Source organism: Chiloscyllium punctatum, chromosome 1, assembly GCF_047496795.1.
Source record: "Chiloscyllium punctatum isolate Juve2018m chromosome 1, sChiPun1.3, whole genome shotgun sequence".
In the NCBI taxonomy this organism is placed as follows: domain Eukaryota; kingdom Metazoa; phylum Chordata; class Chondrichthyes; order Orectolobiformes; family Hemiscylliidae; genus Chiloscyllium; species Chiloscyllium punctatum.
In genome coordinates, this window is record NC_092739.1 from 146,134,199 (window position 1) to 146,150,908 (window position 16,710).

Genomic DNA, 16,710 nt, shown 5'->3' on the forward strand with positions numbered 1-16,710 from the left:
AATTTGGAGAGGGAGGAGAGGGTTCCAGTTTCTGTCACCTGTGTTGTTAGCTTTAGAGTACTGTGTACCCTTTGATATGTTTTTATATATTTGAAAAAACCTTAAAGAACCTTGTGTCCCTCCAAATGGAATAGTGTGTGCAGTTTTGATCACCACATTTTAAGAAGTATGTGATTGCATCAGAAAAGATTTATCAGGATGCCACCTGGATTGGTGAGCCTGAGATACAAGTAAAGATTGGATAGGCTGGGTTGTTTCACGTTAGGCAGTGGAAGTTGAGAGGGGATCTGATAGACGTTTATAAGATTTTGAGGGGCATAGATGGGGTGGAAGATATTTTTTACATTAGTAGAGGGGTCAATAACAAGGGGGCATAGATTTAAAGGAAGAAGTCGAAGATTAAGAGGAGAGTTGAGGAAGCATTGTTTTCACCCAGAGTCTGGAATTTACTGCCTGAGAGGGTGATTGGGTCAGAAATTCTTGTAACATTAAAGAATCATTTAAGCACTACACGCACATTGTCATGGTCTCCAAACCAATGGGATTAATGTAGTCAGATCTTTATTGATCAACATTTGGATGAATGACCTTCCTTCCGTCCTGTAAATGTCTATGAGTCGATGAGACAGGTGCCAGAATCCCAGAGCGACTAAAGTCATACCTGTAAGTACTGTGTGTACAGGGGTGGGGAGCTGTGTTATTGATTTAGTTGATGCACAGTGTCCCCTTTCTAGATGTCAAGTCTGTCTTGATCCAGTGCCTTTGATCTCCAGACCACCGCCCAGGAGGTAATAAGCAGTATCGAATGTGATGCACAATGCACTGCAAAAGGCTGGCTTGCAGCTGGGTTAATACCAGCAGGCATGATGTGGGGGTGACGGTTTTGGACTGGGGTGTACAAAGTTAAAAATCACACCTCACCAGGTTATAGACCAACAGGTTTATTTGGCAATATACGCTTTAAGAGCGCCGCTCCTTCCTCACGTAGCTACCTGATGAAAGAGCAGCGTTACAAAAGCTTGTATTTCCAACTAATACCAGCAGTGGCAGACTGAGATGATAATTAAACACGTAACAGCCTCAATGAGCAAGAGGACAGGAATGTTGAAATTGCTCGCTGCTCAAGAACTGAGCACACGCAGAGGCAGGAAGACAAGACTGTGCTCAACATCTGACTAATTTTTTTTATCCACTCGGATGTGGGCCTCGCTGTTTGTGCCAACATTAATTGCCCATCCCTAAATCCTCTTCTGAAGGTGGTGGTGAGCCGCCTTTTTTTTACCGCTTTAGCTGTAAAGGAAGCTGGAAGAACACAGCAAAGTGAGCTTCCTGGTTTTGCCTGGCTTGCTGTGATGTTCCAACCTCCCGACTGTGTACTTTGGATTCCAGCATTTGCAGGGTTTGTTTTTGTCTCTTTAGTCAATGCAGTGTCTGCGTCGGTGCCAGTGACAACAGAAGGTCCCGCCCACATGTTGAAGAACGGAGAGAATAATAGGTTGACAGGAACGTGAATGATGTCCCAGGTGTCGAATTGGATAGCCGACTTTAACTGAGTGTGTTTCTGATCGGAAGTCGGCAGGCAGGATGACAGAATTCTCCTTAAACTGAAGGTGAATTCACGGGAGATCGGGGTGCAATCTGACAAGTAATTGTGACAAACTACAGTGTAAAGGCACAACCATTCGTTAGACTTTCATCGCCAGGTCTGACTTGCTTTTCGTTTAAAGCTTTTCGCTCGACTCGTTCTTAATGAATCCACCGGTTTTTGAAAAAAAACATTGTTGCGGGGCAAAAGGAAGTTTAGGAGGTTTTTGAATGCACCAAGCCTTCGCTAATTAAAGAATGTTGCAGAGGGTTCCTTGTATTGGTGCTCGCTTTGTAGTGATGCTGCTCTGCTCGAGCTGTTCCTTGAAGGGAGGGAGTTACATTCAGGTTTTGCAGCAAAGTATGTGACATGAAATAGTTTTACTTGTGTCGATAGTTCAGTACAAAATTTAAATCCGTCTGTGAAGTGGAGAAACAAACTGAAGCCTTGCATCTTGGAGGTTATACACGACTTCCTGGCGTTGAAATATTTTCGTCTGCACAAGTGGCTCGTGATGTATTTTTAAAAATTCTATTCCAAGAAGGATAGAAGTATTTCTCGGCTCAAATGTGAAAAATGGAGTGCTGTAAAGATCCCACTGAAGGAGAAATTTGAAGGTTGGAGAGTAGGGGAGGTGAGGGATGGAAAATCAAATCCCTGCGAGATTGTAAATTTAAAGGGGCCATCAGTACGGTATTTCATGTTGGGCCAATGACTGGGTACGACATTCAGAATCGTTAAATTTCTATTACTTACATCCATTCTGAAGAGATGGTAAAGACGCTGAGTGAGCCTGAGACCGAGCATTTTTAGAAATATTTCCAAAAGATCGGCACCATTTTGTCTTTCATCTCTTGAATCAATGTTTTAAATTCAGCATTACCTCTTGGACCAGTAGGTGGCTTGTCAGTATCTGTTGTTTTTATAATTATTGTAATGCACAATATTAGAGCAAGTATTGCCTCCTCCTGCGCTTTAACAATTTGTAGAGTGGTCGTATTTCCCAGCATTTGCTGCTCTTGTTCTTTGACGTAGTCGAGGTTAGTGCATGGGATTTGGGGTAGTATACCACTGACATGGATTAAAAAAAACTGGCTAACAGACGGAAAACAAAGAGTAGGAATAAATGGGTCATTTTCTGAAAGGCAGGCAGCGATTTATGAGGTACTACAGGGATTAGTGCTTGGATACCAGCTAGTCGCAATTTAAATGAGTGAATTAAACTAATATCTTCAAGTATGCTGATAATACAAAGCTGGAGGAGGAGAGTGGATGCATCAGTGTTGAACAAGTTAAGTGGACAAATGCATGGCAGATGATGTATGACGTCAATAAATGTGAGATCATCTACTTTGTAGCAAAAACAGGAAGGCCGATTATTATCTGAATGGCAATAGATTGCAAATGGGATGAGACCCAGGTGTCCTTGTACGCATATTGCTGAAAGCAAGTGTGGTGGTGAAGCAGGTATGTTGGCCTTGGTAAGACCACTCCTGGAATAAGATGAAAGTGAGGACTGCAGATGCTGGAAATCAGAGTCTGGATTAGAGTGGTGTTGAAAAAGCACAGCAGGTCAGGCAGCATACAAGGAGAAGAAAATCAACATTTTGGGCAAAAGCCATTCATCAGGACTGATGAAGCGCTTTTGCCCGAAACATTGACTTTCCTGCTTCTCGGATGCTGCCTGACCTGCTGTGCTTTTCCAGCACCACTTTAATCTACTCTCCTGAATTACACCCACTTCAAGGGACAACACTACAGTGACTCAGTGGTTAGCACTGCTGCCCCATAGCATCACGGACCCGGGTTCAATTCCACCCTCTGGTGACTCTGTGGAGTTTGCACGTTCTCCTCTTTTCTGCGTGGGTTTCTTCTGGGTGCTTTGGTTTCCTCCCACTGTCCAAAGATGTGCAGGCCAGGTGGAATTGCCATAGGAAATGCAGAGTTACAGGGATAGGATAAGGGTGGGGGGAGGCAGATCTGGGTGGGATGCTCTTTGGAAGGTCAGTGTGGACTTGATGAGCTGAATGACCTACTTCTTCACTATAGGGATTTCATATTGTGTGCAGTTTCAGCCTCCTTCAGTCCACCATGTCTATGTTACCCAACAAATACCCAACTACACTAATCCCATTTACCTACATTTGGTCATTGGCCTACTATATCCTGTCATTTTAAGTGCTCATCTAATTGCTTCTAAATTGTTATGTAAGTACCTGACTCCAGCACACACTCATGCAGCACCTTACATTGTCCCTCGTGCAGGTGCTTAGTTCCTCGGAAGTGCCATGTAGACAGGGTGGTGAAGAAGGCATTTAGCATGCTGGCCTTTTTCGGTCAGAGCACTGAATGTAGGGGTCGGGACACCATGTTATAGTTGTGCATGATGTTGATTAGGCCACATTTGAAATATTGTGTACAATTATGATCACCCTCTATAGGAAGGATGTTATTAACCTGGAAAGGGTGTAAAAAAAACTTTTACAAAGGTGTTACCAAGACTGTTTGTTTGGGTTATAAGGATAGGCTGGGACTTTCTTTCCTGGAGCATAGGAGGCTGAGGAGTAACTCTATCGAGGTTTATAAAATCATGAGGAGCACAGGGTGAATATCCAAGGTCATATATCCAAAGGTTTAAGGTGAGAGGGACCCGAGGAGTAACATTTTCTCAAGGTGGTGTGTGTATGGAGTAAACTGCAATTACAACATTTAAAAGATATTTGGACAGGTATGTGGATAGGAAAGGTTCAGAGGGATATGGCCAAATGCAGGCAAATGGGACTAGTTCAGTTTAGGGATTCAAGTCAGCATAGATAAGTTTGGCCAAAGAGGCTGTTTTTGTGCTGCATAACTCTACATATTTCTCCCACTCTGGGTGAAATAAACTTTCTCAGACCTCCTGAACCATTTCCATTCTCTGATCATAAGCATCTCTTCACCATGGCAGGCATGTTTATCATCTACCCTGTCTGTGCCTCTCTGAATTTGGTATATCTCAATCAGAGTCTCCCCTCTGCTCCAGGGAAAACAAATCCTGCCCATCCAAACTCTTCTCACAACTGAGACTTTCTATCACAGGCAACATCCAGGTGGGAATCTCCTCTACATCCTCTTCAGTGCAGTTGTATCATCATAGTTGTGTAGTGACCAGAATTGCATGTGGTATTCTATGGCCTAACTAATGTTGTAACAAGACTTTGTTGCTCCAATGTTCTACGCCCTAGCTAATGAAGGCAACCATCTCATATGCCTTCGTCACCACTAGTCATCTGTAATGAATCCTTCAGGGATTTATGGAGTTTTACACCAAGATCCCTTTGTTCCTCAGTACTCCCTAGGAATCTACTTATTTTGTGTCCTTTCCTTTATTAGACCTTGCAAAATGCATCACCTTACCAGGATGAAATTTCTTGTGCCATTGCTCTGCCCAATTTACAGTTGATCAATATCAGATTGTAGCCATCAATAACACTATCAAATTTCATGTCATCTGCATGCTAATCCTGTCTGTATTCACACCCAAGTTGTAATGTACATACCTAACAGCAAGAATCCCTGCACCGATCCCTGTGGTACTTGCTGATTGTGGACCTCCAATTACAAAAAACAACCTTCCACCATCACTCTTGGCCTCCTATTTATAAGTCAGTTTTGGATCCAGTTTACCAACTTGCCTTGGAGTCTATAGGCTCTTATCTTTTTGGACCAGCCTTCCATGTGGGTTCTTGTCAAAGGCCTTACTGATATCATAGAGTCATGTAGCACGGAGACAGGCCCTTTGGTCCAATTTGTTGCCACCAACCAAGTTCCCAAACTAAACTACTCCCACTTGCCTGTGTTTGGCCCAAAGCCCTCTAAACCTTTCCTATTCATGTATCCTGTCCAAATTTCTTTTAAATTTTGTAACTATATCTGCATCTACCACATCCCATGGAAGTTCATTCCACATTCAAACCACCCTCTGTATGAAAAAAGTTGCCCCTCAGATCCCTTTTAAATCCTTCTCGTCTCACCTTAAAAATATGCCCCCTCATTTTGAATTCCTTCATCATAGGGGAAAGGCCTTTGCGATTCACCTTATCTATACTCAACATTTTTAAACCTCTAAGGTTACCCCTTAACTTCCTATGCTCCAGCGTTTCCCTCTAACTCGAACATCCTAGTAAGTCTTCTCTGAACCCTCTCCAATGTAATAATATTCTTCCTTCAACATGTCTACCAGAACTGTACAGGATATTCCAAATGTGGCCTCACCAACATCTTGTACAACCTCAATATGAAATTCCAATTCCCAATACTCAGTGGTCTGAGCAATGAAGGCAAGAGTGCTAAATGCCACCTTAACCACCCTGTTGACATGTGACACAAATTTCAAAGAATTCCCTCGGTCTCTCTGTTCAAAGACACTACCCAGGGCCCTCCCATTAACTGTGTAAGTCCTGTCCTTGTTTGTTATACCAGAAGTCAATATAAACCACATTAACTGCACTACTGTCATCAATATATGCAATCACCGTTTCACAAAACTCAGTTAAGTTAGTCAGATAGCATCTCCAAGGAAGGATGTTCTGTATATGCGGGGAGTGCAACAAAGTTTTACCAGACTGATCCCTGGTATGACAGCACTGACAGGAAGAGAAACTGGATCATTTAGGACTATATTCACTGGAATTTGAGAAGAATGATCTTATAGAAACCTATACAATTCTGACAGGGTAAATACAAGATTTAAAAGGTGTCTAGATGAGTATATGAAGAGGAAGGGTTTAGAGGGATATGGGCGAAGTGCTGGCAAATGGGATTAGATTGGGTTAGGGTATCTGGCCGGCATAGATGGGTTGGACCAAAGCATCTGTTTCCATGCTGTACATCTCTATGACTCTAAGAACAATGTTCCCAATGACGACAAAGTCCAGAACCGGGGCCACAGTCTAAGAATATGGGGGAGACATTTTTTTTTACCCAGAGGGTGATGAGCCTGTGGAATTCACTGCCACGGAAAGGAGTTGGGGCCAAAAGATTCAAACATCTTCAATGGCTTCATAAATGACATTTCCTTATCGTGGTTAGAAGCTGGATTGTTTGCCAATGATTCCACAATCATGACTTCTCAGATGCTGGAACAGCTATTTCCAAATGCAGCAAGATCTGGACAATAGCCTTGGACTAACAAGTGGCAAGAAACATTCACACCACACAAGAGTCATGCAGTGAACATCTCCAAAACAAATCAATTCTTATCCTTTGACATTCAGTGGCATGACTATTACTGATTTCCTGAATGCCAACACCTTGGGATTATCATTGACCAGACACTCAACTCGACTAGCCATACAAATAGTGTGGCTACAAGAGCACGTCAAATGCCAGAAATCCTGCAACTCGTGGTAACTCAACTTCTGACCTCCTATTCCTCTACACATTTCTTCTCCGCCTCCCTCTTCCCCGCGCCCCCCCCACTCCAAACTCCAAAAGCCTGTCCTCTGTCTACAAGGTACAAGTCAGAAATATCATGGACTGCTCCTGACCTACCTGGATGAATGCAGCTCCAACAATCCTCAAGAAGCTTGACCCTATCCAAGACAAAGCAGTCACTTGATTGGCAGCATATCCACAAATATTCACATCCTCCATCACCAATGTTCAGTTATAGCAGTGTGAACCATTTACAAGTTATCCTGTAGAAATTCATCAAAGCTCCTGAGATAGCATCTTCTAAGCCCATAATCCCTACCACCAAGCATGATCAGCGCAACACATATATGGGAAAACCAAGTTCCACTCCAAGCCATTCACCATCCAAACTTGGAAATATATCGTTATTCCCTCAGTATTACTGGGTTAAAATCATAGGACTCCCTCCCTCACAGCATTTTGTGTCGACTAACACTAAGTGAACTGCAGCAGTTCAAGAAGGCATCTCACGACCACTTTCTGAAGAGTAACTATGGATGGGTAATAAATGTTGGCCTAACCAGTGATATTCACATTCCATGAAGTAATTTTAACAAAGGCAATTCTTTTGGGGAGGAAGATCTTCCAAATTGATGGTAATATTAAAAGATATTGGGGAGAGTTTTGACTGTCATGGGAAAGTTGGTGTGGACAGGGGTTATAGCCTGAAAAATTGGGTCATGTCAGGAACCCAACAGGATTCTGACCACATCTTAGTCTTGCCATGTGGATGTGTAGGCAGCCACCTCTCTTGCACCACAGAGATGTTGGGTAACTTTTCAATATTTAAGTACTCAATTGACTTAGCATTCTGCATTAACAGCTAGTGCACAGGTTTCCCAAGGCTGAGTGCACTCTACAGTCAGCCAGGTTTGGACAAAGCAGGGAATCATTGTTCATTAAAACAGGCTGAGCTCCTTTAAACAGTGAAATTAGGTAACTGCAACCCTGCCTGGACAAGAGGCTGCAGATCACTGCAGTTTGTTTGAGTACGTTTTTGCTACTTGACAGGTGAGTTCCATTTTGCTGCAAGTCATCTATAATGGATGTGACTCATTTTGATGTCCTTTCCACTGCTGTCAATCTTCAGTGCAGCATGGCAGCAGCTGGTGAAGCTTTACACTAATAAGGAACGTGAAGAGCAGGCACCATTAGCATTGTCAATAACTCTTGGCCTCAGCCACAGACTGATCCACAGGACAGATAGACATATCATTTTTGTCCTCTTGAATGTCACATAGCAGTGTATCTCAAATTCAAAAGACTACGCCTTTGCTGAGCACTTCCTCAGCTACATACTTGTTCTGAGACTGTGGACCTCTTCCTCACATTCTCGGCAATTATCATCTTATTTCAGTCCTCAGATTCCCCAGAAGTTCCTTTAGTTTAGAGTCTGAGAGCTGGAGAGAAGTGTGGACCGCTTCCCAAGTACTCTTTTCCTTTTCTGTAGTTGCTGAAGCCTCAGGAATCAATGTATGGTTCACCTCTGCTGATGATAATGATAAATGAATCTGCCTCTACCACATTCTCAAGCCTTACATTCCAGATCGCAATCACTTGCTGCATAAAGGTTTTCTGTTATTATTGTTTCTTTTCCCACTTATCTTAACTCTATACTATCCAGTTCCTAGTTCTTCCACCAATGGGAACAGTTTCTCCCTGCCTACTCATGGCTTTATACACATCCATCAAATTTAAAACTGTGCCTTGTGTACCAAGGCCATGGTCGTTAATGTATATTAGAAAGAGTAGGTGTTCTAACAGCAAGCTCTGCAAAATCACACTGTAGGTTATTCGTCAGTCTATGTTTTCCAAGTGACAATTAATTTTGTCACAAAGGCATTTCCACCACAAAAATTAAAATGGCTGGCTTGTAATTGTTAAGCTTATATTTACATCCTTTTATGAATGAGGTTTTAACATTTGCAATTCTCTAGACCTCTATCATCACCCAAATATCTGTGGAGGATTGGAAAAGTATGACATATGCCTCTGAAATTTCTCCACTCCTTTCTCTCGATTATTGGATCCATCTTAGTGTTGAATCAACCATAACTACAGACAGTGTATCCAATACCTCCTTCTTATCAATCTTAAACCTATAAATTGTCTGATCTTACTCCTCTGGGCAGCATCACCTTCCTTGGTACAAACAGATGTAAAGTGTTGGTTTAGCACTTCAGGCATGTTCCTTGCTTCTAAGTAAATCCTCTTTCTGTATCCTCAAAAACATTTGGATCCACTTTTACCTCTCAGTTTCTTTTCATTCTCAATCCTCTGTTTATGTTGCTTGCTTTCTCAATTCCTCTCTGAACCTTTTTGTATTGGATTTGATTTGTCAATTGTATTATGTATCTACCACCTCTCATGAATATTCATTTATCTGCTTCAGATTAGTCTCTATCTCTTCTGTGATCCAAGGAGCTATAAATTTGATTGCTGTCCATTTCCTAAAGTTCATGAGAATAAACTTACACTGTGCCTGACCTATCTCTTCTTTAAAGGCAGCCTGTTGTTTAGTTGCTGTTTTGCCTGTAATTCTTTGATTTCAATTTATTTGGCACAGATCCATTCTTACCCTATTGAACTGGATTTTCTCCAAATTAATTAGTCTTACATTGGTTTGCTTATTATCCATTTTCTCTAGCCAAAATGATATCATCACTCTCCTAAATGTTCTCCTACTGTCATTAAGTTAAAACATCTTTGCAAATACTAGTGACCTCCCACAATGTGGGACCATCAAATAAAATTAAGTCCAGTAATTGTGAATGTCGAGTAGAGGGAGGGGCTTGTCAAATCTTCCTGCTTAGTTCTTGGCTTACAGCGTGCAACTTGCTTTCACCAGGATGGTCTTCAATGTTTGGAAAGGCAAATTAAACTACCATTTCTTTCTTCTATATACGATCTGTTATATTTTTACTTCCAAAATGTATGCAAACGCTAATTGAAATTGAGCAGCATGATTGGATGTTCGGTAAAAATTCAAGGTTTTATTTGCATGGGTAAGTTTGTTCAGAGGTTGCACCTCATCAAAATGAATTGATGTGATCTTTGGGAAGAAAGAACAAAGAGCAGAGAGTCTGCACTTGATTTTTCAGTTGTCATACAGAATGATCTTGTTATTCCTGCCAGTAGCTGAGATTGTACTTATATTTCCAGCCGAACTGATTTTGGGAAATACGTTTTACCTCTATACAACATTGAGGGAATCCTGCCTCTGCCTGTTGGGGAATTTAGGTACAGTCAAAAAATTAGAACCATACTTTACACAGTGAAACCAGGAAAGACTTTTTTCTCGCATCGAGTGGTGGAAGACTGATGCCAGATCAGATATTACATTTTACAATTGAGGTGGATTTAATTATCAAATATACTAAGAGATCTAGGGCAAAGATGGGTATATGATCAGCCAAGATCTGATTGAAGATCCAAATAGCCTATTCTTGTTCTTCTATTGTGAGTAAAATATGCAAAAATCTGCTCCCAGCATTGATGTAAGATTGGAAGTAATCTGACTAGTTGGAAGTTTTCTGTAATCTCAGATATTAACATGCATCATCATGTTGAACAATCTGTGGAGAACAGTTCTTTCTTGGGGCTGGTCAGCTGGAAGTGAGGTGTCAGTGTTTGTGTCATTCACAGAGTGACTTGTGAGCCTCATCTTAGGCTTGCATTCTCTCAGTGAAGATATCAGTTGTCGGCAGTCAAGGCACTGGATTGTTAGCTCTACCATCTACCCTCTCTCTTCCTAACAGAGTGGTTACTCCTGTTGTTAGGAGATCTTGACACCATTTTTGCTGTAATTGGTCATGCACTTCCCATGTGTTAATTTTCGCACAGCAGACTTTCATTGAGGCTTTGAAATTGGCTTTGCAGCATTTTCTTTGACTTTTATGTGTATGGACGCCCTGACATAGTTTTAAGTAGAGAACCATTCAAACAGTTTTGACAAAGTGTCCATCTCAGCTAATGTGAGATATCCTCACACGATGCTTAACATTATTATTTTATTTTCTCTCACTGAATTTACAAGGTAACTGTGAGGCAGTATTGATGATTTTGGACTTGATATAAGATTTATAAATTACCCAAGCTTCAGCATGAGAGTGAAGAGTAGAGAGAGCTGAGCCTGATAAATTAAGAGTTTGGTGTCAGGTCTGATATCATGATTCTCAATTCAAATGCACATAATAAAAACTTACAGGACTTGGTGCTGCTTTGTTTTCAAATTTGAGGCTGATCTGCCTTGCCTTGACAGTCATGATTTATGGAGTCATAGATATTCAAATCTAATTTAGTCCCATTTGCCAGCATTTTGCCATATCCCTCTAAACTCTTCCTATTCGTATACACATCCAGATCCCTTTTAAATACTGTAATTGTACCAAGTTCCACCACTTCCTCTGGCACCTCATTTCATACACACACCACTCTCTACGCGAAGAAGTTGCCCTTAGGTCCCTTTTATATCTTTCCCCTCTCACCCTAAACCTATGCCATCTAGTTCCAGACACCCCCACCCCAGGCAAAAGATTTTGTCTGTTTATCGTATCCATGCCCCTCATGATTTTATAAGCCTCTATAAGGTCACCCCTCAGCCTCCGATGCTTCAGGGAAAACAGCCCCAGCCTGTTCAGCCTCTCCCTAGAGCTCAAATCCTCCAACCCTGGAAATATCCTTGTAAATCTTTTCTGAACCCTTTCAAGTTTCACAACATCCTTCCGATAGAATTGCACACAATATTCCAACAGTGGCCTAATCAATGTCCTTTACAGCTGCAACATGACCTCCCAACTCTTGTACTCAATACTCTGACCAATAAAGGAAAGTATACCAAACGCCGCCTTCACTATCCTATCAACCTGTAGTTTTATTTCGCATTAGGAGTTAAGGACCAAGGGATAATCCTTTAAACTGTACTGTTTTCTTTTAAGGTTTAAAAACCAATCACGATGTCGTATGTGAGTGATGAACTATACAAGTACATAAGAGGGAGAATGACAGAGTTTTTAAAAATTAACACAGTGGAATTGTTACCACATCTTCCTTGCCTTACTCAGATGGACCAGGTAACTTCACTTCTATTGCAAAAGAAGGTTTTGCTGCACATTTATTTGGATCTAAGATGATATCAGTTTTGTTAGTTCAACATTGCTTTATCCAAACTTCTTAATATAGAAAATGTAACTTTTACCCTTGTTACATTGAAAATTGTTTGCTTAGTTGTGCTTAGAGCAATTGTTTTGTTTGTGGAAGTATGAGAGCTGGAATTTGAAGACTTACTTTGATCATACAATAACAGTTTCACAAGGCATGATTTAAAAACATTACAGGAGGACTTAAAATTCCAGTTCCTCCCCTCACCCTAATGCCCTCCCCATCCAAAAGGCAGGAAGGTTGTATCATTAGACAGTAAGCCATGAGATGGGATGCCTGTGGTATTCTTGATCCCTTGATTTAGTTGCACTCAGGCAAGTTGAGGGAGCCATCCCCACTTTGAGACTGATTTGAGGCCCTTCAGCAATCAATAAAAGGTAACTCAAGGACTTTGTCCTGAAAATATTGGCATTATTCCAGTGCAAAGCTCTTATAGCATATAGTAGTACTTCTGAGTCAGGAGGTTAGGATTCAAATTCCACTTGTTTCACGGGGTTCGATGTCATCTCTGTACAGGTTGATTAGAAAATATCTATTCTACTATTGAGGAATAATGTTGTGGTCTGTCCTGCAGAATTAATTGTAGGGCAGGGCACCTGATCAGGCACCCTATGCCCCAGCAGCAAGGACTCCTACATCCACTGGGATCTTCCCTTCAATGCTGTCCACAATTCCTCTGTCCCTGTCCCTAGAAACTGCTCAACTGGCTGCAGTGATCCTGTCCCACTCACCTCCTTGGTGCCCCAGTTTTAGCCTCTGCTCTTGGCCTCCTGGGTATCTCATCTGTCTGGCCGCTAGCTGTTGATCTTCAAAGGCTAGAATCATCCATGGCAGGTAGTAAGTTTGTGCTGGAGGCTGCTGGAAATGGAAGGTTTGTCACCTATTTCTAGCTGGAAGATGGACCATGATCTTGAGCTTCAATTTCCACCCCTATGTAACTTGCCTCTGATTGGAATGTAAGAAATATTAAATTATTGCATTTGATTTATTCACACTTCCACTTCATAAGACACGGAGACTCCCTACAGCTTCTGCATCCTGCACTGGGAAAAGCACTTCAGCCAAATCACTTCACTGTGTCATTTTCAAATTCCCTATGGTCCAACCTATCACAACCCCCACCCACTCACCTTTTATCCAAACCTTTGCGGAGTTACCAACCTGCTGAATGGCATCCTCATTTGATGAGTTTGAGTGGTACAACTTAAAAGTTGCTTAATAGAAATTTTAAAAATCACACACCACCAGGTTATAGTCCAACAGGAAGCATTAGCTTTCAGAGCGCTGCTCCTTCATCAGGTGGTTGTGGAGGATACAATTATAAGACACAGAATTTATAGAATTGTATCTTACAATTGTGTCCTCCACAACCCCCTGATGAAGGAGCGTCGCTCCAAAAGCTAATGCTTCCAATTAAACCTGTTGGACTATAACCTGGTGTTGTGTGATTTTTAACTTTGTACACCCCAGTCCAACACCGGCATCTCCAAATCTTTAATAGAAATTGTTCTTTTGAAATAAAAAGAGTGGCAGTGTGGTGATGGAAAGAAAGTAAAAGGAAATGCATACAACGGAGAATGAAAAGCTGTGCAACTTAAAGAGTAAAGGTGAGAATAGAGATGAAAATTCGAGGATTTCTCATAGTGGGATGGAAAATAAAGGATGATTTTCCAAACTCTCTCCTGAACCATACATTTCAAACAACAAGCACTCCTTTCACTTGTTTAGGAGAAAATACGAGCCGAAGCCAGATACGAAGGAAATGAGGCAGCTGTACCTCTTTTTTTGGATTTTGTTAGAAGACGGCGGAATTGGGAAAGGGAATTGATAAACGCACTACGGAACAAAGAATACAATGATCTTGCAGCCATTTTGGAACACAAACTTGAATGTTTAGCTCCAAAAAGTAAGTACATTTGCTGTGATTCGTATCTTAAAACATTGCATTTTTATTTGGATTTTAGATATTTTCTAATTCCCAAGTTCGGAGATATTATGATACACTGCCGGAGCAAGTCGGACTTGAACCTGGGTCTGATGGCTCCAAGGTAGGGATTCTACCACTGCGCTACAACAGGCCCTTATTTAGGATTTATGCTTAACATTGTAGTTTTTGAAAACGGGAATACAGTAAATTCCCATTTTAAGTTACCTCATTCAACATTGTTTCACTTCAGTCCTGTGGGTATAAAAAACATGGTCATGCACTGAAGATTAAAACAGTCACACATGTTTTTTGCAGGGGTTGACAATCTGCCTCAGTCTGTACCACTTTGGAGCAAACTGTTTTGCTCCTTGAAGCGCTCTCTCCCCTGTGTCCCCAACGCCTCTCCTGATGCCTGTTTCCCTTCATTCCCCGCCCTCCAACTCTCCTGACTCCTTCACTAAAACTTTACCCACCTCCCCTGACACCCTACTTCCCTTGAATGCTCCGTCCTCATGCCCCAACCTACCCAACCCCTTTTCCTAATGACCTCTCTCCCCCCACAACCTCTCCTTAGCCCATATTTCTCCATCTCCCCCAAAACTTCTCCATTTCACCCAGAATCAAAATGTCCCCTCCCACGTATAACAGCTCCCACAAGCCCCCTTCTAAGACTCTGAAGAAGGAATTAGTGCTCAACAAACATGCTGTTAAGCCAGTGGCATGTATGATTAGACCCTTTGGTTAACAACTCTTAACGCTCGAGAAGCACAATTTATTCCTCTAGATGTCCGAATCCCGACTGGAGGTTGAACGTTGACCCCACGGAAATGGTGTGAATTTTCCTGTGGTTCTCAAAATGCTGGCAAAACCCTTGTTGCCCACATGAAATGTCTGTAGCTGTCTCTCTGATATGCTGCCCTGTATCTTTTGAACCTGTTGTTTGTTTTCTTCTTTTCACTAATTCTCCTTTCCTACTTTGCTTCCCCACCTATATACATTTTATCTGTCACTTCTTCATTGCTTTCCTTCAGACATTCTCCTTTTAAATTGGAAAGTCCGGAGGTGCATTATGCTTATTAAGTATGTAGCATTCTAAGGTATCTAAAGCATTAGTCACATGAACAAATTGACCGAATATATATCTGCCTAGTACATTGGGAGTTAAAATATTAATTCTATCAACACTTTTTTATTCCATTCAGTACTACATAGTTTTAGTGGTTAGTCCAAAAGATGGTGACTTGAGGTGTCAGCGACCATAATTCTATTAGATTTAAAATAGTGATGGAAAAGGATAGACCAGATCAAAAAGTTGAAGTTCTAAATTGGAGAAAGGCCAATTTTGACTGTATTAGGCAAGAACTTCCAAAAATTGATTGGGGGCAGATGTTTGCAGGTAAAGGGACAGCTGGAAACTGGGAAGCCTTCAGAAATGGGATGAGAGTCCAGAGACAGTATATTCCTGTCAGGGTGAACGGAAAGGCTGGTAGGTACAGGGAATGCTGGATTGAGAATTTGAGAATTTGATTAAGAAAAAGAAGGAAGATATGTCAGGTATAGACAAGATAGATCGAATGAATCCTTAGAATGTAAAGGCAGTAGGAATATACTTAAGAGGGAAATCAGGAGGGCAAAAAGGGGACATGAGATAGCTTTGGCAAACAGAGCTTAAGGAGAATCCAAATTGTTTTTACAAATATGTTAAGGACAAAAGGGTAACTTTTGTTAGGGAGAGAATAGGGCCCCTCAAAGATCAGCAAGGCGGCCTTTGCGTGGAACTGCAGGAGATGGGGGAGTATTTTGGATCGGTGTTTACTGTGGAAAAGGACATGGAGGATAGAGAATGTAGGGAAATGGATGGTGACATCTCGAAAAATGTCTATATTACAGAGGAGGAAGTACTGGATGTATTGAAACACATAAAAGTGGATAAATCCACAGGACCTGATCAGATATACCCTGGAGTTCTGTGGGAAGCTAGGGACGGGATTGCTGGGCCCCTTGCTGAGGTATTTGTATCATCGATAATCACAGGTGAGGTGCCGGAAGACTGGAGGTTAGCTAACAAGGTACCACTGTTTAAGCAGGGTGGTAAGGACAAGCCAGGGAACCTGACCTCGGTGGTGGGCAAGTTGCTGGAGGGAATCCTGAAGGACAGGATGTACATGTATTTGGAAAGGCAAGGACTGATTAGGGATAGTCAACATGGCCTGTGTGTGGAAAATCATGTCTCACAAACTTGATTGAAAGATTTGAAGAAGTAACAAAGAGGATGGATGAGGGCAGAGCAGTGGATGTGATCTATATGGACTTCAGTAAGGCGTTCAACAAGGTTCCCCACGGGAGACTGGTGAACAAGGTTAGATCTCACGGAATACAGGGAGAACTAGCAATTTAGATACAGAACTGGCTCAAAGGTAGAAGACAAAGGGTGGTGGTGGAGTGTTGTTTTTCAAACTGGAATCTTGTGACCAGTGGAGACCCTCAAGGATCGGTGCTGGGTCCTCTACGTTTCGTCATTTATATAAATGATTTGGATGCGAGCATAAGGGGTACAGTTAGTAAGTTTGTAGATGACACCAAA

The 16,710-nt window shown here is 41.7% G+C and overlaps 1 protein-coding gene across 3 annotated transcripts in view; it reads left to right on the forward strand.

Moving 5' to 3' along the window:
• Nucleotides 1-1,088: 1,088 nt before the first annotated feature.
• Nucleotides 1,089-16,710, forward strand: part of LOC140481083 (uncharacterized) — a 34,262-nt gene continuing 18,640 nt past the window's right edge. The window contains exons 1-3 of one of the 3 annotated variants that reach the window (XM_072576746.1): nt 1,089-1,262; nt 11,977-12,111; nt 13,928-14,105. In XM_072576746.1, coding sequence (XP_072432847.1) covers nt 11,995-12,111; nt 13,928-14,105 — 295 coding nt within the window. In that variant the 5' untranslated portion in view covers nt 1,089-1,262; nt 11,977-11,994. Of the gene's footprint in view, nt 1,263-1,282; nt 1,704-11,976; nt 12,112-13,927; nt 14,106-16,710 lie in introns of those variants that run through there. The other 2 variants (XM_072576727.1, XM_072576736.1) reach the window with 2 other exon arrangements.